Here is a 25580-nt window from a genome sequence, read left to right on the forward strand (position 1 = left end):
TGCGAGACAGCAATGATAGCCACAGGTCAGAGTCCCTGTGTTGGAGTGAATGACATCAGACCTGTTCAGGTTCTGCTGGGAATCCTTTTGCTGGGAGTTCTTGCCACAAACAGGATTTGTCTGAAGAAAGGATCCCTATTTGCGTGTGATGCTGTGTTAAAGTACCTATTTCGAGAGTATTCTGAGATCAAGGCACTGTGTGTCTCCCTAATGCAAATTATTTTTCCTCTCTTGAAAATAACCAGATAATTTTTTTCTTAGTTCTGCCCATAACTGTATAAATAGAATGTTTGTCAAACAGCTGAACAAAACCGCTTAAAATGTGAGGGGTTTGAATGATAAATTTGGAATGTTTATGTAGCACAGTAGACATTGCTACTGAGGTCAATGGTTTTCCTGAGGAATGCTGGAGAGCAAAGATTAAACACAGTGTGTATTTTCCCAGGGGATTCAGCCTGGGGCCGTGCCCAGACGGTCACTTCACTCCTGCTTCACTCAGCCTTCATCACAGCCACCTTCAGGGGAATGAGGGCTGAGTCAGGCCCTTATCACCTCTCATTCATTTCATGGTCTGGATTCTTTACATGTCCAACACTGCAAAGTAAGTGCCAAAGCCCAGACATTTCCACCTATTCCACAGTGCATTGACATCACAAAAACTTCAGTGGTCCAGGCCTAGACCAGCCCTGAGACTTTGTTCAAAATCTTTGACAGGATTGTAATACAGAGCGGGGATCTGATTTTTTTTTCTTTATCAGTGTCATGAAAGACAAATGCCACTGTCTGCTGCAAGTGTTTCTGGATACAGCCCATCAGCAGCATTCAGAAGGGTCAGTTAAATCCATTGTCCCTATGTTCTGAAATAAGCAAGAAGAAAAGTAATTGTGATTACATCAATGTGATGGCAGACAAACGCAGCCCAGTTTGCAAAATCAGTCTTAAATTTAACTTATGCTGAAGATTTTTGGTGTAATTGCGTTAGGGTTGTCTTTTCACCCATGAAGTGTTTGCAGAATGTATTTCTTTCAGCTAAAATCCTGATCCTGATGCAATTGTAGCAGCAAAACAGTTCTGGTGGAAATTATAATAAATTCAGGGAAGCAGAATGCAAACCTAGCAGTTTTGACTGACTTTTTTTTGAAACGGCCAATGATTAGCTGGAACCACAGCTCATTCCTAAGGTCCAGAGAAGGTCTCTGAAGGCCCTAAATGTTCATGTACTGATTCACTGCTGATTCTGGTTCTGTACTGTGAAAGCTGAGTTTCAGTAGAGATGGTGCAGAGCCACTACAGACCAATGGCACGTTTGTTTGGCTGTCATGAAGTGAATTTTATAAAACCATGCTATAAAAGACATAAATTCCAGGTGGCAACTCTGCAACAAACTCGTGCTCTGCTGTGCACAAAACCACCAGGGGAGTGTCCTGATAGGCACAAATCTAAGCCCCAGATTTTAGCATGAAGGCCCCAGTCTCTCCAATAAACTGTTGGGCTTACCAGATACTGAATTAAGTATTATGTTGTGATAATACAAAATGAAATCAACTCTGTTTGGTTCCCACAACTAGAAGTTAAAATGGCTCTCTTGTCTTTCCAAGTAAAGTGAGTGTAATATTTATGAATAAAATTATGTATAAAAATAACAAGGGTCTGAAAGTGTAAGGAGAAGGATTGCACCTGGCAGTGGAAGGCAAACTGTCATGATCACATAATGTATCCTCAACCACAAACGTGACCCTCAGACACTGCAGTTATTAACAATGGATGTCTGTCAGTAATTGTGTTTATTTGCTATAGTGACAATAACTTGCTTGATTTCAGCCTGGCTTTTGTTGTGTCAGGCCAGTGAAGAGCCGGTGGTGCCCCACAGGTGAGGTCTGGAGCCCTGTGCAGGCTGCCAGGGCCCACGAACAGCTGAGGGAAGCAGAAGCTGGTGCAGTTCTTGCAGAAACACAACCAGGAGAAAGTGTCTCCCACCCACTGCCCATTCCCAGTTGGAACATTACAAACTTTGGGGAAACATGAATACTTTCCTCTAGCAAGGGTTCACCAAGTGGACCTCTTGGAGATGCTAACACAAAAACACGGCTACTAATTTAAAGCACTAAACATGAGCAGAAACGTTTTGCAAGAAGTCGTTGAGTCATATTTTCCTCATAAAATTGTTGAAACCATTGTGCCCAGAAACAATTAAAGATGTGAGTAGGGCTGGAAAAGTTTAGCCATAAACACAAACAGACACCATTATTTTGTTTGTAGAAGGTGAAGGTCATTTGGCTTGAGGAGCATCCTCAGCCTCAGAGGGAGGGAGCGCAAGATGCAGTTTGTGTGTCCTCACTGCTCAGAGGAGCCCCAGCGTGCCTGGATGCTTGGTCACACCAAAGCTGACACACCAACAGTCTGTTATGGCAAATGGACCACTGAAACAGGGCCAAACAAACCTACTCCTTTGATCTGGAAAAAAAATTCTTTTTTGATTCAAAGGTACATTTCTGAGACCTGAAGTCTCAACCATAGGAATGGCACGTATTAAAACATTACAGCCAGTGAGTCCCTGGCAGCTGGGAGGTGTGCCCAAGACTCACAAGCTCTAGAAGACTTTGTCAGGACTCCACGGTTTTTGCAGTAGTTTGGTGTTCCAGTTGCCCCTGGCAATAGACTCCTTTATTTTGGCCTGCTGTTCTTGTGCTCTGCATATGCAGCCCCTGGCTAACTGCTGTTCCGTGCTCTGGGGGAAGAGTAAAGGAGAGGAAGTTCCTCTGCTCCCCAGGGCATAATCCCTGTTTTTATGAGATTTGGATACACTGGCACAGCAGAGGTGACAGGTTGGAAGGCAGATTTGAACTGAGCTTTGTCGGGGTCCTTACCTGGTTTATTTCTACCCTAAAGGGAGGGTAGAATTTGAGATGGATCCAGATGCTTTTTCTCAGGGGCACTTGTAATGTAGCTCAGCACTTTTATACAGACACTCCATCTAGAAAACCCTCTGTTTAAACAACTGCATTATAAGTCTTACAAATAAAATGTTTTCTTGACATCCAACTTATGGTCTTCTGCTCAGAAATGTGAAATGAGCCGTAAGATTTCTTGGTCACTACAAAAAATACATGTGCAAGTGTGTACCAAGAGGTATTGACTTTGTTGGCATTATTTTGAAGCAAGAAAGATAACCCCTTTATTTGTGCTTTATTTAAATTCTCTTCATTCTTAGGGAATTGGAAAGAGGTACTTGTGAGTTGCTTTTGAGAGGAGCAGTACATTGGAGCAGAACATGACAGACTCAGTGGCCTTGGGGATGGAGCTTTGGGCAGCTACAGAAAGCAGATGACCCTGGAGGAGCTGAAATGCTTTTGGCCATGCCCATGTGAGGGCCAAGGCTTCTCTGGCTCCTACCAAATTGCAACAGTGCATCCCCTGGAAATCCAGAATTATACTGGATTTATAAACACACGTGGTCAGGTCTAGGAAATTTGGGCAATGTAGTTCTTTTGCTAATTTAGTTTTGGGGGTCTGTACATTTCCCACATACTCCTTCACGTCAGTCCCACAGGTTTTACTTAAGGAGTCTTCTCATCGTTTTCCACTTCCTGTTCCCTGCCAAGGGTCTGCTTGGTTTTGTTTGTTCCATATCTGTGTGCTCCAAAGGCTTTCAGTCTCATGTTAGGCAGGCTCTAGAGCAGCTGCTCTTGCACTTTCTTCCTCCCTTATACCCATGAACTGAGTTTCCCAGGTTAAAGAGCTGAAAAATAGATCCTGGGAATCTGGCTTAGCCTTGATGAGGGATGTGGTCAATAACCACAAGGTTATTCCTTTTATTTCCTCCTTTAACAGCTTGTTATGCAATTACATTTTTCAGTAAGTTACATGCTCTTTTCAGGCTAATGATCCTTTTGATGGGGTGACAGTTCATAGACTTACAAACATCTGAAAACTAGAGGGAAGAATGGAAAATATTTTGAAACTTCAGCTGTGATATGATGCAAGTCCAAGGACTGATTAAGGGTGTTAAGGAGGATCTTTTCAAAGCAAGAGAATAAAAGCACTGTATGGTTTGATTAAGAGGTGGTGGAGAGGCACCTGAGTTTTCCGTGTAACAGATTTCTGTGGATACTCCTGAGGCTGTGGAGTCACTGAACTTCGCTCCTCTGAGCAGTGAAATACCTGGCCATGCTCAGCACCTCTTTGCACACTGGAGAGCTTCCAAAGCAGGTGTCTCTCAGCTGGGATTTATCATTGTCACATCTTGCTCTACAGTGTTCTGCCTGTTTTCCCCGGGTGTATTCCTCAGCTTGGCACAGCCCATAGAACAGGCAAGGAGATGGGAGTTTAAACCTCAGCCCGGGGAATTGACTGAGTGGCTTCTCCTGAACAGGCAGGATCTCTGCTCCTGGAAATGCAGGACAGCTTTTGTTCCTGCTCTGTAGGTGATGGTACCTAAAGCGTGGTCACTGGCAGTAATTCCCTGTACTTGTAGACTAGCCCAGAATTAGCAAAATGCTCTCCAATCCCCTTCCTCTTGGGAAGTGTCTTAAACCATTCAGTTCTCTACAGGCAGCCTTCACAGGCAGGGAGGAGGTTGCTCTCCAAGTTAGTGGCAGAGCCAGGGAAAGAGTCTTACATTGACATTCTGGGCTTGTAGTCTGACTAATGGTAGCCATGCTAAAGGGATAATGTCAGGAACAAGGGCTGAGTGCAGAGTTCCTTTCCAGCATCCCCTCTGATGGATTAAGAGTGCTCTTCAGAGCACATTCTGTAATGTGGGACAAAGTTCTGCATGGAGCATTCAGAGCTCCTTGTTGGAGCTTGTACTTCTCTCTCCAGACGCATCCTCCAGCTTTTTGTTATACCCAGATTTACTCACTTGTGGTGTTTACATTACACCAGCTTGAGGGGGAAAGGAAGGGAATTTTTCTGTATATGAACTGTCTGGGTGATTTTCTACAGCTGCTTTGAAGGATATGTCTGTTACTTATATTGGGACTTGGATTCTATAGACATATGGCAGAGAACACAATTCTCCAAAAAGCAAGAGAGTTTGACTGATGGAAAACAAGAGAGCAATCCAAGAGAAACCCTGCCAGAGGAGGAGCATGAACCTGAAATCTACTGTTGAAACCAGACTTCTGCCTTGGTCTTAAGCACCACACAGCCAATTCTACCATTGACTGCAGTGTGGCTCTGCACAGATGCAAGGAGCTGCTTTTTCGACCTGACTAAGTCTGGAGCTTAAGTATTGTTCTGGCATCCACACCTATTTGGAAATACACAGGTTGGCCTGGACTCCTGAAGCACTGGGACAATTACAGGGTTTTTAAAAAGTCAGAAATGGTAGAGAAGCTCTGAATTGAGGCTATTCTGGCTTTTGCATAGTGAGTTTGTAAAATCAATCAGAAATTGAAGAGAGCATGAGAGATTTCATTTTAGACTATTCAACCCCTTATTAATTGTACTGTGGACGGCAACACAGGAAACGTGAATTGCAGACAAGTCTTTTTTTTCAATTTATTCTGCTGTGTGTTGTTTTGACTTTCCACTTCCATGCACCTCACCACTTGCAGCAGCACAAGAACTGCCAAGAATGTTTGGCCTCATCTGTTTTTGTGTTTTGTGTTTTGTTCCAGACTCACTGACTGGGAGCCATGTCGGTCAAGCTCACGTTTGTGTCCCCTGGGGATGGGGGTGGGATCAGCAGGAGCTGCTCCTTCACTGGCTTCAGCACTGTGCAAAGCAGGAAACTGGCGTAAGTAACACCAAAACCAAAGCCCCTGGTCCCTGGGCAGCAGGCTGGCAGTGCATCGACCTGAGGCAGCTTTGTGGAGATGCTGTTCCTTCACTCCCACCTAAAACTACCGAGGGCTGCTCCTGCACTGATCAGCAGCTGTGCTGCCCTGCAGACTGCCCCACTGCTGGGCACTGCAGGGACAGCTGCGCCACACACGGGATGCAGCTTTTCCACTAAAAATGCTCCTGTGCTTTTTGTGAGTTTAGCAATTCCTGTAAATCCCTGTAAATCTTGAGTGCTTTTAGAAGATATGACCTATAAATGGAAAATTAATATGGCCTCTGACTGCCAGTGCATGCTAGAGAAATATCAGAGTGAATCATTTAGCAGCACCACATAGAAGTTTTGGGAAGTGTGCCTCCAGGAGTATTGTACTCAAAAAAATCCACTTCTGTATCAGCAAAATACCTCACTCATGTAACTAAATACCTTCTCAAAGAACCAGATGACTGAATTAAACTTTTGGTTAAACACAGCATGGTAAAGTATGAGCAAAAAATGAAATCCCAGTATGATTGTGATGCAACTGAGAACTCTTCAATTTGAATAAATTAATTAGTTGGTGAAAGTGAAAATTAATATTACCCCTAGCAAAGATCAGATCTCTAAAATTCCACCAACTGCTAAGGTCTGGAGAAAAACTCTGTCAGATGACGTAAACAGGCTTGAGCTCCAGTCCAGAGTGGGAGTTCTAGCAGGGAAAGGATCCACCAGGAGCTGTGGGGAGCAGCTGTTTCTCTACCAGGCACCGTCCAGCAGGGTCCCAGTGCTCCAGACAGAAAGTTCATGTGTCCCTTAGGGTTATCCTCTTACTTCTAACTGCAAAGCTTTCCTGACCAAGTGCCTCCTTTATGCACTTTTATGACGTTGTTTTTCATTATGTAAGTGTTTAGACAGACAGTTTTGTGCAGGAACCACTGCAGTAAGGAAGATTTCTGTACTAGACATTCAGTCACAGCCCAGTGAACATGAGAGCCTGCCCTGGCATGGACAAGAAATTTTTTAATCACCCTTTCCTAACTTATCTCTCCCTCAGGCACTGTTGCAAAACTCAGCAGGAGCTTGCAGGGGCCCTGTGCAAGGTCCGTCCAAAGGATGACACACAAATCAGGCCCACATGGACACTCTTGAGCAGATACTAAATATACTTTTGCTTTTCTTTAGCAACTTCCCATCGGGTCTCTCAGTCAGACACACGATTTTGTGTTCGCCCACCATGGTCTCCACAGGAAGTCAATGTTATTACTTTATCTATATAGTGGGAAATCTGATACTTAAATTACGAGGTTCACAAGGGAAAGCAGCAACAGAACATTCAGCTTTTAGCTACTGGCCCTACAGGCCATGTCAGCTACTTAACTTCCGTATGAAACGTATGAAAATGGGATTCTTCACATCAGTGCTCATATGGGCTGCAGCAGCCAGTGGGAGATGCTGAGGAAAAGGGGGAGTGGGAAATCCCAGCCTGTCTGTGTGCAGTACTGAGATGCTGCACTTCCACATGAAGGGAACTTATTTCCAGAATCTAGGATCTGCACTCCAAAAAATCTGAAGGTAGATTCCAAAATGAAACAAAACCCAGGAGTAATTTGGGCTTTTTAATTTCAAAACAGCATTATCTTGTATCTTCTATTTGGTATCCTGCTAATTAGAGTACTCTAATAGAATTAGATGCTATTTCTTCTTAGCATGAAAGAATTTTAAGTAATGAGCCTTCTAGGAGACTCTTTCAGCTGCTTATTGTCCAGACTGTCCCTTCCAGTGTTATTCCTGTTGAAACTCTCTCACTTTGCCTGGAATACTCAAAGATACATTATCATAATAAAGAAAAGTAATATTAATGTAAGGTTCTAATTTAACACTTATGTTCCTTGTTATAGGTAACCTGAGCTCCAAATGGTTTGGTTAATTAATACTTTACATTAAGGCATCATAAAAAACCAAGATAATCAGTGGTGTGAAGAAATTAAGTACCCAGTAATGTTTGGCAACACCTCGTTTATCAGACTTTTTGCAGAACAGATGTTAAAAACTGGAGTTAAGTGGAAATTTAGGACAAGGATAATTAAAGTAGTTACTCAAGGGCTTCTCTAATAGGACTGGGGACAGCTCTCAGGTGTGTTGGGTCTGGGCTTTAATCGCCCAGCACAATAATCTCCTTAGGCCTCCAGTTACATGCCTGGAACTGAAACCAGCCAGTTGTTAACTATTGAGCCTGATGAAGTTCATAATTTCTCCAGGTGAGTTGAATTTAGGATGGAAATTGTAGAAAAGGTAGAAAGCTGTTCAGAGACCAGCTGCCTGGTTTGGCTTGCTTTGGTAGATGGGAAACTTCTTTAGGTAATGTTATTTTAGAGGCTTTACTTAGAGGGATTATTAACAAACCTGTATAAAAATAGCCAAGACTTAGGGGCGCACATAGATAGAGGTAAGCCAGGCAGGAATTATTTGCAGAGAGTTCATTTTCTGCTTTACAGTTGGCTATAACTGATGGTTTAGAGTGTTCCAACTCCTTAGGCTGGCACAAAAAAATTCTGTGTGGGGCGCTTCTTGTAGAAACAATACTTAATTTTGATTTTGCAGTTGCTTTTAAGAGCAATTAGCTGAGGGGTTAGAGGCTGAAAAAACCCTTGGTAATTATATCTTGTATGCAATCCGGGCCTGGCAGTTGGCTTTTCAAACCTGGGGAGTGCTCTGAGCCATGGTTTACATGGATGCTGAGTGCAAGTGAAGAAATAGCAATTTCTAAAGGCTCTTTGGGTGAGCTTTGCCACTTAGACCTTGAGCAGGCAGAATTTCCTTGCCAGCTTTGCCTGGATTGCAGGTGGCAGTGAGAGTGGGACTGCCCTGGCCCTGCAGCAGAGCTCCCTTCTGCGGGTGACCCTGGCTGTGCCCAGGCTCTGGCAGCTGCCCTGCCTGCTGGGCACGCAGAGCCAGCACTGTGGGGTTTCTGCTGTCTGCCAGAGTGTGCTCAGGTGTCCAAGAACTTGGTGATTTTGAGTAAATGCATATGGGAATGGATAGAGCTTGTACCCTGGAAGTTCTGTGGCTCAGGCATCTCTTGTCTCCCAAGTGATGGGGTTTGCATCTTTCCTGTATTTCTTTTCTCTTTCTACAGCAAGTCCCTCAGCAGAAGTTCAGTGAGATCAAGGATGTCACTGAAACCCCCCAAGGCCTATAATTCCCTGCAGAAGGGGGCACTCATCTGGGATCCAAAGCCACTGCAGGTGAAGAAAATTTTTGAAGCTTTGAAGAAAGGACTTAAGTAAGGACTTTTCCAATATTGTAATTTGCCTTACCTAGTCATGCTGCTTAAGTCTGTGTGTCACTGTGCTCTGTCTCCATCTGGCATCTCCAAATGCATGTGGTGACTTCCCCAGGCCTGGGACCTTGTAAAACAAGTTTCATTCACTCTCAGACAGTCTGCTTGCAAGCAAAGTGCTCTGATGTTTCTGTTTGTTCCTAGTTAATTACACTGTAAAAAGTGACAGCGAACTCTGCCCATCTCCTGGGGAGCAGCTGAACTTCCATGAGGAAGGGAGGCTTTCAGGGCAGGGTGGCAGCATAGGGATGGGACAGCCAGACCTGGGGAGTGATTGGCAAAAAGCTTCTGGAGAGGGAACTGTGTGGAGTTTGCTTTGACTCAAAAAGCTGACTTAAAATCGAGTCTGAAGATGAGGGTGTGCCCTGCAAAGGCAGAGTGGGGAGGCTGGTTCATCAACCACTTCTGTTTTCCTTCTGCTGATTAGTGAACACTGACAGAATGAGCTGCTCTAGGAGGGTTGTTCAGAGGGGGGTTTTTGGTTTTTTCTTTATTTTTTTTTCTCCCTCTTAATAGAATTAAACTCTGGATTTCAAAAGTGCTCTGTGATCTTCAGGTGTCTTGTAACACAAAGGCCTAAGCAGATTCACCTGAAAATGTCAGCTTTTTGATTTCCCAGAATGTTCTATTATTACAGGAACTTCATTTACACCCTGCAGCTGCTATCAGAAGATAAAATACCTTCCCTTGGATGTGTAAACCCCACAGCTCTTTCTGCTGGCACCCTTCTAACAGTTCCTGCAGTGTGTTACTGCTGTCCTCCACATTTTGCTCCTGTATGCATTTTGCTCCTAGTTTGTTTTCCTAAGCAAAGAACATAAAATGCACTGTAGTAACACTTTATAAAGTCAGATGTGTCACGTTTTCAGTCCTATAAAAGACTATGAAGTCTTAGCCCTAAAAATATCCACCAATGTCTTATTAGAGGATTTAGATTTAAAAGAAACAAGGAAACCAAATGTTTTTGCAGAGTTGAGAATTTATCTGAGCTTAGGGAGGAGAAACTATAAAGTGGATCAGAATTTGTTCCCAGTTTTGCAGTGAGTGCCACATGATCAGCCTCCTGCCAAAAGTGAGTGGCTGACTAATTGACTGAAGTAACCTACAGAAAACAGCTGTATCAAATAGCAATGCAAAGGCCAAATTTTAAGTAAATGCAGACTTAAGTCCACTTGGTGCTGGAGTGACTCGAATTTTTAGTACAGAACATATTTTATGTGCCTGTTTCTTTATAGTTGTAGAAAATAACTCTTTATTCTGTTAACCATCTGGGTGCCATTCCATCAAGCTGGTCATTCTAACATACCTAAATCTAAAAGTGATGAAGCCTTTCTAAAAGGTAAATGAATGTTCTTCTGCCTTCAGCCTTGGCTGCTTCTGCACTGAGCTCTTACTGGGCAGGTGTTAAGAGCAGACAGCTGAATGCTGGAGACGTGGGATGTCTTGGGGGACCTGGTTTTGGAACAGTAAGAAAATGAAATGCATCAAAGCAAATGTGAAGGAGTGTAGCTGTCTAAAATGAAGTTATTTTGACTGCTCGGAGACTGTCTAATAATGTAGCATTTACCAGGTGATTCTGGTTCCCTTTTAAACATTAGAGGAAAAAGTTACCTAAGTCTGCTCTGTATTAAAAGGAAAGTTGGATGAAGATGTTCTCAGCTGAAAAAGTTTAAGGTCCTGTGGAAACTCATAAAGCATGCAAGCAACAACCCATGCATGCAAGCAACTCTAGAGAAGCCAGCTGGCACCAAGTGCTTCACACCTTGCAAAAAGAGTTCTCATTCTGGGAAAAGTAATAGTTGCATTAAGAAATTGCCTTAATAGGGTCTTCAGCTCAGTTTGCTAAAACACTGAGTGGCATCGGCCCCACCTTACCTGGGCAGTGCTCCTGTGAGCTTGGGTTTGTAGTGCAAGTGTTTCATGTTGCAAGTCTTTGGCTCTCTAAGATGGAGTTGGTTGGTGAGTCCTTCCTCCTCAGTAACTGTAAGCAGAGGCTTCCTCAACAACTGAGCCATTCTGCTGCCTTACAGGAAGGGGTCACGCAGGAATAGTTAGAGGAATCTGAGAGGGAGATCTGTGATTTGTGTGTGTGTTAGAACTTGATATTCTCCTCCTACATCCCTTGTAACATTCTGCTGAAACGCCTCCCCAGAGAATCTCTAATGACCACTCTGGGACAATCTAACAGTGGGCTTGCTTTCTCTGCAGTGAATACCTGGAAGCACATCAGGCTGAGCTGGATTATCTCTCTGGTCGACACAAAGATACAAAAAGGAACTCTAGATTGGTAAGGTGTTTTTAATGTTTAAGTACTTAAATACAGTCACAAGAGTAGGTGCTTTCTCCCTCCTGGGACTCCCAGGGGTTGTCCAGTTAAAACACTGAGGTGGGATCCAGCAAAGCATCACAATCAGAATTTTCCCAAGCAAGGTAGCCCTCGTTGTGAGAGCTTGGGATTTCTCATTGCCAATATCCAGCAGTGTACCTCAGATCATGTTTCTTTACTGGGCTGTACCTCCTTGTGTCTGCTCAGTGATCAGTGTTTGCAATATTAATTTAGTGTAAATGAGGATGTTCTAGTGAGCCTTGCAGTATGTATGAAGGTATCATCACTGTGTACAAATACAGGTGCTCTCCCCCTCAGCCTGTGCTGTTTCTCTTTCAGGCTTTCTACTATGACCTGGATAAGGTAAGGCTGTTGGGGATGAGATGGAATGTTGCCAAAAGAGGAAAATGGGTGATTTGCTGTCTGCTGTGTTACCTAATGGCGCATTTAGGAAATAATTTCTCACATCCCTTTTTCTCTCTCTGCCCTCTTCAAAAGCAAATCCGCTCTGTGGAGAGATACATCAGAAAGTTGGAGTTTCACATTAGCAAGGTAAGGGGTTTATACCTTGTACCTGTAAGGCTCACACTGCTTTGTAAGTGATCTATCCACATGGAAAACACTCTGATTATAATTCATCTGAAGGGGAGAATGCTGGGGACTTGCTGAAAGCTGTAGCCACTCTTTTTACAGGAGGAGGGGATTTTTATTTATTTAATTTCCTGAATGGTTCTATTCAGGCTGAATGTTGGGCACGACCCAACCTGAGTTTTCCTGTGAAACCAGTTTGCATTCTCTGCCAGTTTATTCAGAAAATGCTGCTCTGAAGCCTGATGTGTTCTCCCCCCTTCCCACGAGGGGCCACAGGGGCATTTCTGTGTCTGCTGTCTGCCAGTGCTTCCAGAGGGCTGGAATCTCTCCTCTGGCGCAGCTAACACAGCAGGGGGTTGAGCCTGCGTTGAGGGAATTGGTTTCCTGCTCTGCAATTTTTGTGAGCAAAGTGTTACTCTACTACTTGTCTTCTACTCTGGTAAAAGCAGAGCTGATGGTATTCCTGAAAAAAAAGCATGGGATATTGAGGAGCAAACTGTTGCACTCTGTAAAATGCAGGAGTTGCAGCATCCTGCAGTGCCCTGACAGGGGAATTGGTTTGGTTGTTGCTTTTTGTTTTGGCCAGGAAACACTGCTGATGTTCCTTTCCAAAACGCCTTAACTATGCCAGGGTAATTCCAGCTCCTTCTTTCCCGTGTTTCAAAGGTGGAAGAGCTCTATGAAGCTTACTGCATCCAGTGCAGACTGCGGGATGGGGCCACCAACATGAAACAGGCCTTCTCCCTGTCCCCTTCCACCAAAGCCTCCAGGGAGAGCCTGGTGGAGCTCTACAAGAACGTCCAGGAGTGCACAGAGGTAGGAAATCCTTCACACTTGTAAGCAGGACCTGACTGCTCCTTCACAAAGAGTGCACTGGGAGTTGCTGCTGGCTTTTTTTTTTTTTTAATGGTGTGGGTTAAAAGCATGTGTGAATAAAATGCAGGTACATTGTATGAAAAATCCTTAATACTGGGGTCTCTTATGTCTTCCACTGGAAGTGTGGGATGAGAATTGAAGGAATGAGCTATGCTATTTTTACAAAACCACTGATGGAAGGTAACTGACAGTGAGGAGCTCAAGGAGTTCCAGTCTTCTGTGGAAGATTTTATGTCTTACAGAATCCATTAACATTACTTTTATCTGCCTTTACTGGTGAAAATGTTTGTATGCCCTTTAAAAAAAAAAAATATAAAAGGAATGCAGTCCTTTAAAAGAAATGGCATCTGTGGGGAAGCAGCTCCTCTGCACTGCTGGGCAGTGCTGGTGACTGTGCAGTCTTTCTTTCAGGACATGTGCTTTATAGAGGGGGCACTGGAGGTCCACTTGGGAGAGTTTCATGTGAAGATGAAAGGTAGGTTCCTTTTTCCTTTCCTTCAAGACTCATCTGTTGATTTGGGGTTTCTGGGTAGCAATCTGATCCACTGAGAGTCCAGTTATTCAGTGAGATCTTGGACAGAATTTTGGTAAAGTTATTTTGCTCCAGTGCTGTAAAACAGACCTGCCATGGTGTTTTATACTTGAATACAAGGCTGACAAGCTTGCTTTCTTCAGCTCAATTAAATGCTCTCCTTTTAAGAGTGCACTGGGCTGGTGGGGTAGCTTCTGCTCAGAGCTGAGGACAAGAGGGAGCGCTACCCAGAGAGTCACTTGATTCATTGCAGGCTGAGGTGTTGGGGGGCTTTGTAAAGCTTACAAACACTGGGAGTTTTCCTTCTCTTTTCAGGGCTGGTGGGCTTTGCACGTCTCTGCCCCGGGGACCAGTATGAGGTGCAGTATATAACATGTATATTTTGTCCTTTCTGTTCCTGGAGTGAGAGTGCATGAGCAGCACAGGAGGGCAGGGGTGGAACATGGAGAGCAGGAGCCAGACTGTGATAAATCCACACTCTGCTGTGAGGAGAACAGAACATTGGCACACTCACTGTGCCCCTGGAGGCTGGGGAGGGACAGAGGGCATTAGATGTGATTTGGGTGTTACAGGAGCGTTTAAATGATGCCAGTGATTGCCTATCAAACCCAGCTGCCAGGGCTTTGCCTTCAGAGTTGCCCCGGAATCAAATAGCAGTGGCTGCCTGTTTCTTGGAAGCTTGCCCTTGGTGTGATGTGAAGGCACTCAGTGTCTCCCTGAGTGCTCTCCTGCTCCTGACCTTTCCCAGTGAATTCCAGTGTCCTGGTACTTCAGCACCACCCCACCTGCAGTGCAGTGTGGTTTGAGCTCTTCTCCAGTGGGTGGGATGTGGCACTGGGTGCTGACTTCAGGGGTTGAAGCCTGCACCCCCAATTCCTGTCTCCAGTTTTCTGGCTGTATCCAAGCTCCCAGTGTACAGTGATCAAGGGAGCAGCTTTGCTTCCATAGAACTGGAACAGTGTGGGACCTGTGGACTGAAGGGGATAGTCTGGGACACGCTGGCCCAACAGGCTCTTTTCTTTGTGGTTTCCAGGTGTTTGTGCGACTGGGGCGCCAAAAATGGAGGCTGAAAGGCAAAATTGAGACTGATGACAGCCAAACATGGGATGAGGAAGAAAAGGTTTTTATACCCAATCTGCACGAGAAGTTTGAAATCAAGGTGTGGTGTATAATGGTTGGATTGGAATCAGTGGGTTAACAGGTCTTCTGCTACTTCCCCCTTAGACCACCAAGGGTTTCTCAAAATTCTTGGTTTTCTTTCTCTAGCTGTGTAAAAAATGGCAGTTAATCCATGTTCTGCCTAGTGAAGGGACATGACTTCTGATTTTCCTTTGCTCCTGGCACTGGTGACTGTATTAGTGCACCTGCTTTCCCATGTTCTGGGATCTGTGGTTGTGTTTCGGGTTTTTTGTTTGGTTGGTTTTCTGAAAAGGTCCTAGATCAATATCTGGGAATTTCTAGGATGCAGCTGGATGTGGAGACACAGATGTGGATGTAGATATTATTCCCATCCCTCATGTGGATGTTAAGTACCTGTAGTACTGCTCTCTATTGGAGGAGAGAAATTCCTGTACAGAAAACCCATGCTTGGTTCTGGCACTGCCCTGGCAGGTGGGGTTAATCCTTGAGCAGCACTTGTGGGCTGCTCTGCAGCATGACTCCTGTCAGCCTGAAAAGAGCTGAGACTGAAGGCTGTGCTGGATCCTGTCCTACTGGGAAACTGTGCCAGTGCAAGCCTTTGGGCTCTGGCAGCCTGTTAAAGCAGCTCCTGCAGAGTTCCCTCCCCTGGCAGCAGGAGCTGGGTTACACAGGAGACACTCTGGCACCCTGCCAGCACTGCCTTTGGAAATGGGTTTATGAAGTGGTTTTTTACTTTTACTGCACAATGAGGATCAGGCGAGAAGTTAATTCAGATCCCTGTTTTACCATAATTGTTGTAAAAACTTGTATAACTTTGTGTCACAAGGATAGTTTTACTCTTTTTGTCAGCTTATGAAAATCTGCTGATGAATGTCCTCCACACCTCCTGCTCTTTCCACTTTGTCCTCAGTAATCTTTGCCCAGTACAAATACACAGCAGGTTTAAAAATGGGAATGCTGTACAGCTCTGTGTGTGCCCAGCTCCTGGAACCCCTCCCCTCTTTGGCAGCCTCCTGTGAGATATTCCTTGTGGGGACAGTGGCTCACAGCAGTTTGGGAACGCAGAACTGAGTATCAGGGTTTGGTTTGTTGTGGGCCTCAGAGCAGATCTGACCTGGGCTGTTCTCTTCTCCATGCAGGGGATTTAGGATTGTCTGGTAAGATGGAATTGGATGTGTTTGTCTGTCCCTGCAGGTCACAGAGCTGCGAGGCCTGGCCACTATCCTGGTTGGGGTGGTGACATGTGACAGCGTCAACTTCTTCACCACCAAGCCCCAGGCGATCATTGTGGATATAACTGAGCTGGGCACCATCAAGCTGCGGCTGGAGGTCCTCTGGAAGTAAGTACAGCCTCAAACAGCAACAGCTAGAAAACATTTGAAATAATGAAAGGCTCCCAGGTGTGTCCCTGAGTTGCATTCAACATTTACCTCTTTCTATCTGAGAGCAGGTGCAGGGTAGAGAACAGCCCCATGCTCCCTCACAGCAACCCCTGGGCCTGATCTGATGGTGGGAGCAGGAAGAGAAAGGGACAGAAGCTGTTCCTATGACCTTTCAGCTCTTCCTTTGGTGTCCCCACAGCCGTGGGACCTCGCCAGTGGCCTTACTAAGCTCTCTGCTCCTCACAATGAGCATTTGATCTAACTCCAAGCAATGTATGTGTGTCTACAAAACATGAAAAATAATCTTAAAGGTGATGAAATGAAACTGGAAGTAGCAGTTTCTGGACACAATGAAAAAAATACACAGCTGAAGTTTTAGGACAGTCATTATTACCAAGACACATTCTGTTAAAAAAGCAGCTTTCCCAAAGACTTGGCACCTTCGCCTGTGTGCTGTGGGTAGTTATGGACACAAGGCTGTTTGTGCACTCCAGGGAAGCTGCTTACAGATGTCCTTTTAAATAGCTGAGCATTGTCACGGTGCCTGTGGTTTGTTAAATTGTTTTATATTTTAAATTTGTAATTTGATTTTTGTAGTGGATTAATGCTGTTATTAAAAGTAAATTCTCACTGTTGCGGACAGTGCACTGGCACTTATTCCTTCCTCCAGACTCACCAGCACAGGGTTTTGAGGTAGTTCTGTTATTTCTGCTTTATGGCACTGTTGTTCCACCTTGAGAGAGCCATCTACAACAAATCAAGACTTTTTAACCTGTTTGCATTTGCTGTTGTCCAGGATTACACCAGCCCCTTAGTGAGGTGCCCAGTGAAATGGGGACACTCTCCGCATGTCCCTCTGCACGTGGCTCTCTGCAGCCTTGGCTCTTCCCAGCCCTGCATGGCCCAGAGGCCTTTGAACACCCTTCTGCTGTCAGGCCCTCCCTGAAAGGCCCCAGGCTCCCAGCAGGAAAATCAGAAACAGCTCTGGTTCCATTTCTGGGGCTGGGGAAGGTAAAGCCTTATTGATCCAGTACCATTTTCCGAGTGTCCCTTGCATGTGCAGTGGTCCTTGACACTTGTACCTGCAACTGGGCTGAAAAATGTGTCCCTGCCACAGCACCTGAAAATTATTTTCAAACACAAATCTCTTGAGGTCAGCAAGAAATGAACTCACCTTGGCAGAGTTTTGCCTGCCCCTGTTAATGATGCATTTTCCTCGTGAGAGCTGACCGTGGCCACGGTATATGGAGAATATAGAGTCTGGAAGAAACCACTTCTGCTCCCTTCTTGTGAGCCCCCAGCAGTGGCACTGACAGTCCTTCATTCCCTGCTGCTGGATCTACTCCCTTCCTGTCCTCACTGTCAGGAACTTCAGAATTAATCATGCACACAAGCTGTTCTTACAAAAGAACTGGATGAGGAAAACCCCCTCCAATTCTGGGATATTGCACAGTTCCTCATAACCTAAATCCCCAAAGCAAATTGTATTTGGGGCAAAACTTTCTAGAAAAGTCCCATTCCAGTGCTGCTGACACTCTCTGGCTGCAGTCTCCAGCTCAGAGTGCAGCTTTGGGCTGGCAAGAGGAGCACGTCCGTGGGATTTGGGACAGCATCACACAGCCCTTGGAGCTGGCAGCAGCTGAGCTGGGAGCAGGGCAGTGGTGACTCATTTTCTTTGGGAATTAATCCCCCCTTGGAATTTCTCAGTGCATGAGAGCTCCAGCTCTGTGTCTCTGCTGTGTTTAAGTTTCCTGAGATGCGTTGGGATCCCACCAAGTGGATTCTCCAGAGCATTGCTGTGCAGAGCTGGCCTCTCCTCTCTGACAGTCTGCTGAGGTTGTTTACAGAAAAGAGGAGCTTTGTGGTGATAACTTAGGGTGTTTCTGTTTTCAAAGATAGAGCACTCAAAGTAACAGCTGCTTTTTTCTCTGATTTAAGAATAACTAAACAAATTCATCTGATTTACCCAAAGTTCCATGAGGGGCAAGCTTTCAGTCTAGACCTGCTTTGTGAGAAATCCAAATGTAGCTCTCTCTTCTGCTTCTAAATGTATATTTTCTTTAAATAGGCCTCTGGTCTTCTGGGCTCAAACAAAAGTGCCTTCAGCTCCTTTATAGATTGTGCCATGAGGAGTGTGAATGAGCTTGGGGCCGTTGCAGAACGGCTTTGTTGGCCAGTTTGGCAAAAGGCTTTGGGGTTTTTGCCAACCTAAATAACAGTCTGAATTCTGTCTCACATGCAGGATAAAGAGAGGGCTGTATTCTCTTTTCAGAACTCCAGTAGTGCCCTGCACTGGGATCCAGGGGGCACCATCCAGTCAGAACCACTCTGGTGACTGCTTTGAGCAGTGCTGGCCTGGCTCACAAGGGTTCCTGGAGCAGGAGCACAAAACCTTAAGGCAGAGTAAAAAAGAAAGTCTGGCTTTTATTTTGGGATGCATACCTACTGCTAGTCTTGCTCTTAGAGATGCAAGCTTAGGTGAAGAGGCAGTTCCTCCTGCAGGATCTTCGATGATCCACTGGTGCATCTCTGTGCTCTCACAGCTGGTGCTGAGCCAAGCTGGATAACCTGGAGCCTGGTGCTTGTTGGGCTGGAAAGGGTGGGTGAGACCCAACAACCACCTCTCTGCTGAATTGCATGGGCATTTTCCCCTGGGCTGAGTGGGTGAAAGAAAAATTTCATCATTAACAGTGAGTCCAGTCCACTTGACTAGAATTGGCTTTTTCTTGTATTAATGTAAGCCTGGATTCACAGGCTGAGCAGTGGAATTCAGGCAGGGAATTCTATCTGCCCATCTGGTCTGGGGGAATTGAATCCATGGAGTGGCTGGACAGGAGGGGAGTGATTAGGGCACAGAATGGAGACAGCAAAGATGATCAGATGTGGGTCACTTTGGATTTTTTTTAAATGGAGTTTTTCTTTCCTGAAAAGCTGTGGCTGGATAATCCCGTGCAGGCATGTGGATGTTGGCTGGGGAACATGGACAGGAAATGTGGAGCCACCATTTCTCTCAGTACAGCCACCCCCCATTAAAGTAATTGCTCCAGAATTTAAGGTTAAACAATGACATTCTTGCATAGTTTTTACCTATGGAGAGGTTTTATGTCAATGATTTCAGGAAGTGACTAAACAAACTGAGGAAAAGCCAGTGACAATTAAAGGCAATAGTCTGCTTGCAAAGTCTGGTGCATGACAGATCCCAGCTATGGGTTGCCTCAAACTCCAGTCTGTGTCTGGGGAGAGCCCACTCCATTTGACTGACTTCCTCTGTTTTTTCCCTGGAATATCCACTACTGGGTTCTGTCTGCGCCAGAATGCTGGGAGAGATGGATTCATGGAGCTGTCCCAGTGTGATGGTTTGTTTGCTGGAGAAATGTGGAGGGAGATGATGGATTGTGCCCAAGGAGCTCAGAGCCAAGAGAAAATAGAAGCTCCAGAGCAGACCCCATTCTTGCTTTGCCCCTCTGCTCTGCTCTCCCAGTCATTCCTTGCAGGACCAGGAGCATGTGCTTGTCTGCAGCCAGCTGAAGAGCTGCATTTTTCTGGAGGCTCTTAGGAATTGCCAAAGGGGCAAAGCAGATGTTGTTTGTTCTTATTCCTTTCCTAGAAGTGTCATTTTGCATTACTGCATCATTGTATTAAAAGCTAAAAATGAAAAAATCTGAGGAATGGATCCCTGTGCCTTTTGTTAAGAATGCCATGGGTAGGAGTAATTTGCTTTCATCAGTAAACACAGCAGGCTTTGGCTAAAAGGCTCTTGCTGTCAGAAACCCAATTTATTTCTGCCCATGAGTCAGTGCAGATGGTTGTTCGTGTGGCTCTGAGGAATGGGGCTGTGATGGAGCCCATCTGGGTGACACTGACTAATTCAGCCAATTAACCTGGTTTGGGGAGCTCCAGAGCATTCTCTCTGCTCAGGAAGAACACAGAGTGCTGCACTGCAGGATGCTCTGCAGAACTGTCCCTGTGCAACACGAGAAGCCAGAGAGAGTTGAGACTCTGCTCTTCAACTTTTGCTAGAGAGCAGAAATTCATTTCCCTGCAATTGATTAGTCCTTGTTATCACTTAGATCTCCTGCAATGTACAGCTGAATGCAGCTGACTTTATCCTGCTCCTTGGTTGTTGTATTCATATCACTGAGGCTGCAGATTTGTTGCAAACAATTCACTTTTTTCAAAATGCCAATACTCAAGTGGAAAAACAAACTTTCTTTTGGTGCCACAAGGAAACTCAGCAAGGAACAAAAAGTAACACATATAAAAACCAAACTTGCTTTACTTAACTTGAAATGTGTTCTCCCTCTCCTGGTTAGCTGAGTTGTATCCCAGGGGATCATTCATCCGAGTTTTCTTGGCTGCTTTGCAAAGAAGTTGGGAAACTAATGGCTGTGCTGAAGTAGGTAATTAGGAAGTCTCTGGAGCAGCACTTGACAAACTCTTGCAGACCTAAGCCAGTGTCCTCTGGGGCTGTAACTGGCTCATCCCTACCTGTATGAACCACAGAACTTGCCAAGTGGCACTGCACAGGCTTCCTCTGCCAGCCAAAGGAATTGTTTATTAATAGGTGAAGGATAATGAGGTATTTTATTGGTTTTTCCAGGTGGTGTGTGCTCTGCAAGAGGGAAATTGGCAGTTCTGTTTTATTACTTGTGTTGTATTTCCTTCCTCTATGGTTTTGTGCCTGTCACTGCTCAGTGCCAGGCCAGCACCAGTGTCAGAGGACAGAGCACCTCAACCTTTGGGACCATTGGACTCCTCTTCCAAAGACTCTGGCACAGGTTTCTGTCTAAAGGGTGCTGAGAATTCTGTGTACAAACCACAGCCTTCTTGCCTGTGTCTTTCTCTGCTGGAGAAATCAAAGATACTGGTCAGAGAGGCAGTTTCTGTTTCCTTTTATTCCGTGTGTTGCTGACTAAACGTCCCAGTTCAAACCCTACCAGCAGATAAACACCTCTGTGCTCTCTGCCCTCACTGACACTTGGGCCTTTGTTTTCTGCTGCAGCCCCTTCGACACAGAGAACCTGTTTCTGTCACCTGGAAGTACTGCCAAGTTTTCTGTGGGTAGCAGGAAGAGCTCGTTGTACAACTGGACCCCCCCAAACACCCCCAGCTTCAGAGAGAGATATTACCTGGTGAGTTCATGGGGGAGAGCAAAGGGTAAAGCACAGACCCAGGGCTTGGTTTTTGGGTTAGATTAGACTGTTTAGGAGCACACCCAGCAATGTGAAAGCAGCACTCTGGGGCCTTTGCAGTTTATTTTGGAGCTTTGTTAAGTTTTTCTTTTAACCCCTATTCTTCTGCGTTCTAGTTTAGATTTTGTAAAACATTTTAAAAACCCCCAACAAAACTCTGCTCAGCAGCTGGAATGGTGGGGATGTGGGTGTCTGCTCCAGTAATCTGTGGTGGGCATCAAACTGGGAACCAGGAAAGCAGAGTCCCCTCTCCTAGGTGGGATCTTGGTCTTTCCAGCTGTCTCCAGGCTCACTTGGGGATCTCTTTTCAGTCTGTTTTGCAGCAGAGGCAGAGCCCAGGGGATGGAGGTGAGGAAGGCCAGCCTCCCAGCATTCTGAGCTACTTGGCTGCCTGTGAGTTTGATGTCCCTGGGAGGAACAAGCCACACAACCCGGCGGAGACGAGCGAGGGAGATTCGTTCAGCTCTGAGGATCAGAAAGGGGCAGAATCCAGAAGTACAACTCCAGCCCTGGATCACAGGATGTTGCCACTGGTGATAATTCAAGAGACTGGAGCAGAAGAGCTGCAGCATCCTCTCCCAGATCACACCACTCTGGACATCCTGAAGAAGACTCCGTGTGTGGATGGATTCCCAAGTAGCCCCTCCACTTTTCCAAGCCGTCACAAAGGCAGGAGAGACTCTTTCAGCCAGGCCCGGAATCGCCGTCTGGCAGAGCAGGAAAACATGAGCCAGAAAAGCTGGAATGCTGCAAATGACCTCCAACCAGATGGACGTGCAAAGTCAATCGACAAGACTCTCCAGGAAGTGTTGAATTTGCTGAAATCGCGTGGCGAGGGGCAAGCCCAGCTGCAGAAACTGGAATGCCAGGTTTCGTCTGTGAGGGATAAATTGAAGGTAGGGTTGTGTTTTGCTCTCGGGAGGCGGTGCAGCTCTCCCTGTTAGCCCTGAAGGAGCTCCGTGCCGCTGCGGTCGCGTTGATTCGGGGCTGCAGCGGTGGCCCCCAGCCGGGGAGTTTGGCCACCAGAGGTCAGGCGGGGCTCGGGAAAGGCGGCGGAGCGCAGGAGCCGCCCGGGGCCGGGCGAGGGGGACGGCATCGGCAGAGAACTGCAGTCCTGCTGGAAACTCCGGGCTGAGCAGAACCTGGGCTGCGTGTCAGGGCCTCAGCATTTAGGTCTGCTTCGAATCTGTGGCTGTTTTTCAAGCCTGGTGTAGCTCGAGGTGACTGCAGCAGCTCATCAAAGCCCGTGTGTCCAGGCTCCCCCGGCTCCTGCAGGCGGGCCAGGCTGTCTGACAAGTCAGAGGGGCTGGAAGCACTTCTTTCCTTAGAGGAAAGGTCCTGGAGAAGAGCAGGCAGGGGCTGTGCTGCAGGTTTGGGAGCAGGAACACGAGGGCTGGGGAGGGAATCCAGGCTGGAGTAAGAACTGATGATAACACGACTGCCCTGGCCTCCTGCTCCAGTGAAACCCCTGGAAAAACAGAACTTAAAACCTAAACCAAGTAGTCTCAAAGCAGCCTTTCCAGGGGGGAGAAAGGTATAGGCCCCATGAAATCCACTATTGATATGAAGCTCTTGGATGCTGTGCTGGAATGCAACAGCCCCCTGAGATTGGTGCTCTGAGCTCTGAAACAGGGAATGAGTGGAAACTATGTTAGTGACAGAGGATGCAGAGAACATCAGCTCTCACCAGCCTTACCAGGCATGGAGATAAAATGGAATCCACAGAGACTGAAATATTAACACATATTTTGAATTTAACTGCCAACATTATTTTGGGGTCAGAGTGCTGCACCGAGAGCAGACTACCCTGATGTGTTAAGAATGAAATCAGAAAAACAAAGTGATTTTTTTATTACTAATGATTTCAAAACCAGCAAAGAACAACTGCAAAATGGCTTGCTAACTATAAATTACAGCATTTCTGCTTATATTTCATTAACAGCTAAAGACACTTCATAAACATTCCTCTATGGAGAGTTTAATGGTGGAGACAGTGCTGGAGAGTTTTGACTTCTTGAACGCTGACTGCAGTGCTGACGAGCTGTCCTTGTTTGGGAGCATAAGGACAGGCAGTGTCAGGTATGTGCTGCAGCACCTCGTGGGACAGGCAAAGGGGGTCCCAGAACAGCCACACTTGGCTGGGAAACAGCTGTGGTATCAAATCCAGCACAGAAAGGTGTCCCCATGTTTTTAAAAAGGGTTATAAAATGCAATTAAAGGAAATGCTGCTTTCTGTTCAAAACCACCTGGTTTCTTTCGCATCTTCCTGTTGAGACAGTACATCTTCAATTCTATTTAGTGATAAGACTTCTAACTCCTTTTTCCCCTCATCTCACCAGCACATACAATGACAATGTGCTCCAGTCCCTGAGCTGTGACACGAGACCAGAAGCACGAGATGTAACTACTGGTGATGACAACCTAGACATGCTGTTGATAACACACCTGAGGCTGTGCAAAGGTCTGCTGCAGGTACAGAGCAGCCTGGGGGTTTCCAGGGCACTGGCTGTCAATGCTGATTCTGATTACAGGAGAAGTTAATATGTTTTGTTTGTTTTATAATGGCACAGAGACTCAGAATGGAAATTGGGTACAAAAAATGCATTGTACATGTGTGTCCACACAGAATTTGTCATACAAACTCTGCTGCCTCTTTTCAGCCTCTGGGTTTTGCTGAAGCTCTAAGCAATACCTTTGTGCCCAAAGCAGGCTGCAAATGCACAGGCTTGGCTTGGGTAATGTTTAATGAATGAAAAACTGCTACTACACGGAGCAGGTGTTTGATGGGCAAGGGGCCTTCTGAGAGCAGCTGGGGTTTTCTTGCTGGTCTTAAAAGTTGGATTCTAAGAAACAAATCCTCATTTATCTGGAGCTTGCTCCTGCCCTTGTTTCAGCTCCTGAGTTATGTCTGTTGCATTTCAGAAACTGAGGGCACCAAATGTAGCCCAGGTTGTCCAGGAGAGCATTTTGGAGGAAGTGTCAGAGCAGACGCGAGTCCTGGGGGATGTCCTGGATCTGTCTGTCGAGAAAAGTGAGTACCTGCCTTACTCCAAGGCATGCAGAGGTGGGAGAGGTGCACCCCTGATGTGTCTGCTTGAACCTCCCCAGACCCAGAGAGTTTCATTCTAAATTCCTTGCAAACATTTACATCATTCAAGCAGCTCTTTAAATCTTGATTCTTAGAAAAAACAGGGCTCGTTCTTTGGTTCGTTTTTTCTTCTGCACAGAAGGAAAATATTTGGAGAAGTTTGTCTCAAAGAAAGAGTAGCTGAACTGGTCTTAAACAGGGATGTTGTAGATGGTGGAGTTTGCAGTCAAAGAGCAGCAGAGCAGCCTTAATAAAATCCTCTTTTATATCTGTGCTTTTCCTTGGCAAGCAAACAGCCCCAATTCTGTGCCCACTTGCAGGAACAGATTGGTGGGCACAGAATTCTATCTCAGGTCTTCCCACTACTAAATTCTTCCCTTGGCTGTTGGACATGAGAAAATGATAAAGCACAATGAGATGCTTGGAAGGCTTTTGTTCTCATCTTGGTGAATACAGCAGCAAGAATGCAAATTTTAGTTGGAAGCATTTGCTGCCAGATTTTATCCTGGAGGATGTGAGAATAAACTGTTCCCTGGAGCAGAGCTGCAAAGGGTCTGGTACCGTGTGACAGGGGAAGTGTGGGAGTCTGAAATGCAGGAGCTCATGTCTGGAGGTAAAAGTGAGGAGTCAAGGGTCCAAATGGGGAACCACAGGGTGTTGCTTCACGTGCCCTTGTGAAGGGTTTGAGAGCACCCTGAGGTCAGAGCTCTGCCCTGGGCAAGGAACACGAGGCAGGATCCTGAAAACCCTTGGCAGTGGCACCTCCTTGGCTGACAGAAGGGCAACCACTTAAACTCCCAGAAAGTTTTTCTGGAACTGACTCAGATGCTGGGATAAAATGAAAAATAAGAGGCAGAAGAGCTGCTGATGGCAGTTCAGGAGCTCAGCCCAAGCATGGTGACATCAGTGCTTGCAGGTGTGAACATTTGGGCAGTAAATGTCCCATTTTGAACAAAACCATCTCTAATGCAAATGCAAGTTAATACTGTCCCATGTCCAGATAGGCCATCTGCTGCCTAATTTCTCATGTGAAATCCCAAATCTGCTAGAGCTCACTGACTTTTTAAAATGTTGGGTTTCAGTTATTCAGAAGACTAAAAAGAAGAAGCAGTATCTGAAAATCTGGAGTGATCTTGCAGAGCCCGGCAGCAGCATCTTGGTGACCTCAGCAGAAAGGTTCCGCCATGCACTGAAATACACAATGATGCTCAAAGTGAAGGAGAAGTACCCCAGCCACCTGGAGACAGGTACCACATGAGCACAAGACCACGCTGACCTCATTTCAGTGCAGTGCTGAAAATTGTCCTTGTGCATTTAAAAAACCCCAAACCTCTCACTTGTTTTCAGCA

General features: G+C 45.8%; 1 protein-coding gene across 7 annotated transcripts in view; it reads left to right on the forward strand.

Annotated features, from left to right (window-relative positions):
- The window catches only part of RIPOR3 (RIPOR family member 3), a 42228-nt gene that overhangs the window by 12491 nt on the left and 4157 nt on the right, over positions 1 to 25580 (forward strand). For 4 of the 7 annotated variants that reach the window (XM_032126764.1, XM_032126766.1, XM_032126765.1 and 1 more), the window contains 16 exons: positions 5622 to 5740; positions 8901 to 9047; positions 11313 to 11391; positions 11770 to 11793; positions 11929 to 11982; positions 12688 to 12837; positions 13309 to 13372; positions 13745 to 13788; positions 14463 to 14588; positions 15764 to 15909; positions 20954 to 21083; positions 21455 to 22039; positions 23086 to 23222; positions 23483 to 23615; positions 24066 to 24174; positions 25314 to 25478. In XM_032126764.1, coding sequence (XP_031982655.1) covers positions 5640 to 5740; positions 8901 to 9047; positions 11313 to 11391; positions 11770 to 11793; positions 11929 to 11982; positions 12688 to 12837; positions 13309 to 13372; positions 13745 to 13788; positions 14463 to 14588; positions 15764 to 15909; positions 20954 to 21083; positions 21455 to 22039; positions 23086 to 23222; positions 23483 to 23615; positions 24066 to 24174; positions 25314 to 25478 — 2194 coding nt within the window. In that variant the 5' untranslated portion in view covers positions 5622 to 5639. Of the gene's footprint in view, positions 1 to 578; positions 602 to 5621; positions 5741 to 7906; positions 8023 to 8900; positions 9048 to 11312; positions 11392 to 11732; positions 11794 to 11928; positions 11983 to 12687; positions 12838 to 13308; positions 13373 to 13744; positions 13789 to 14462; positions 14589 to 15763; positions 15910 to 20953; positions 21084 to 21454; positions 22040 to 23085; positions 23223 to 23482; positions 23616 to 24065; positions 24175 to 25313; positions 25479 to 25580 lie in introns of those variants that run through there. The other 3 variants (XM_032126768.1, XM_032126769.1, XM_032126770.1) reach the window with 3 other exon arrangements.

The sequence above is a fragment of the Corvus moneduloides genome, chromosome 17, assembly GCF_009650955.1.
Source record: "Corvus moneduloides isolate bCorMon1 chromosome 17, bCorMon1.pri, whole genome shotgun sequence".
In the NCBI taxonomy this organism is placed as follows: Eukaryota; Metazoa; Chordata; class Aves; order Passeriformes; family Corvidae; genus Corvus; species Corvus moneduloides.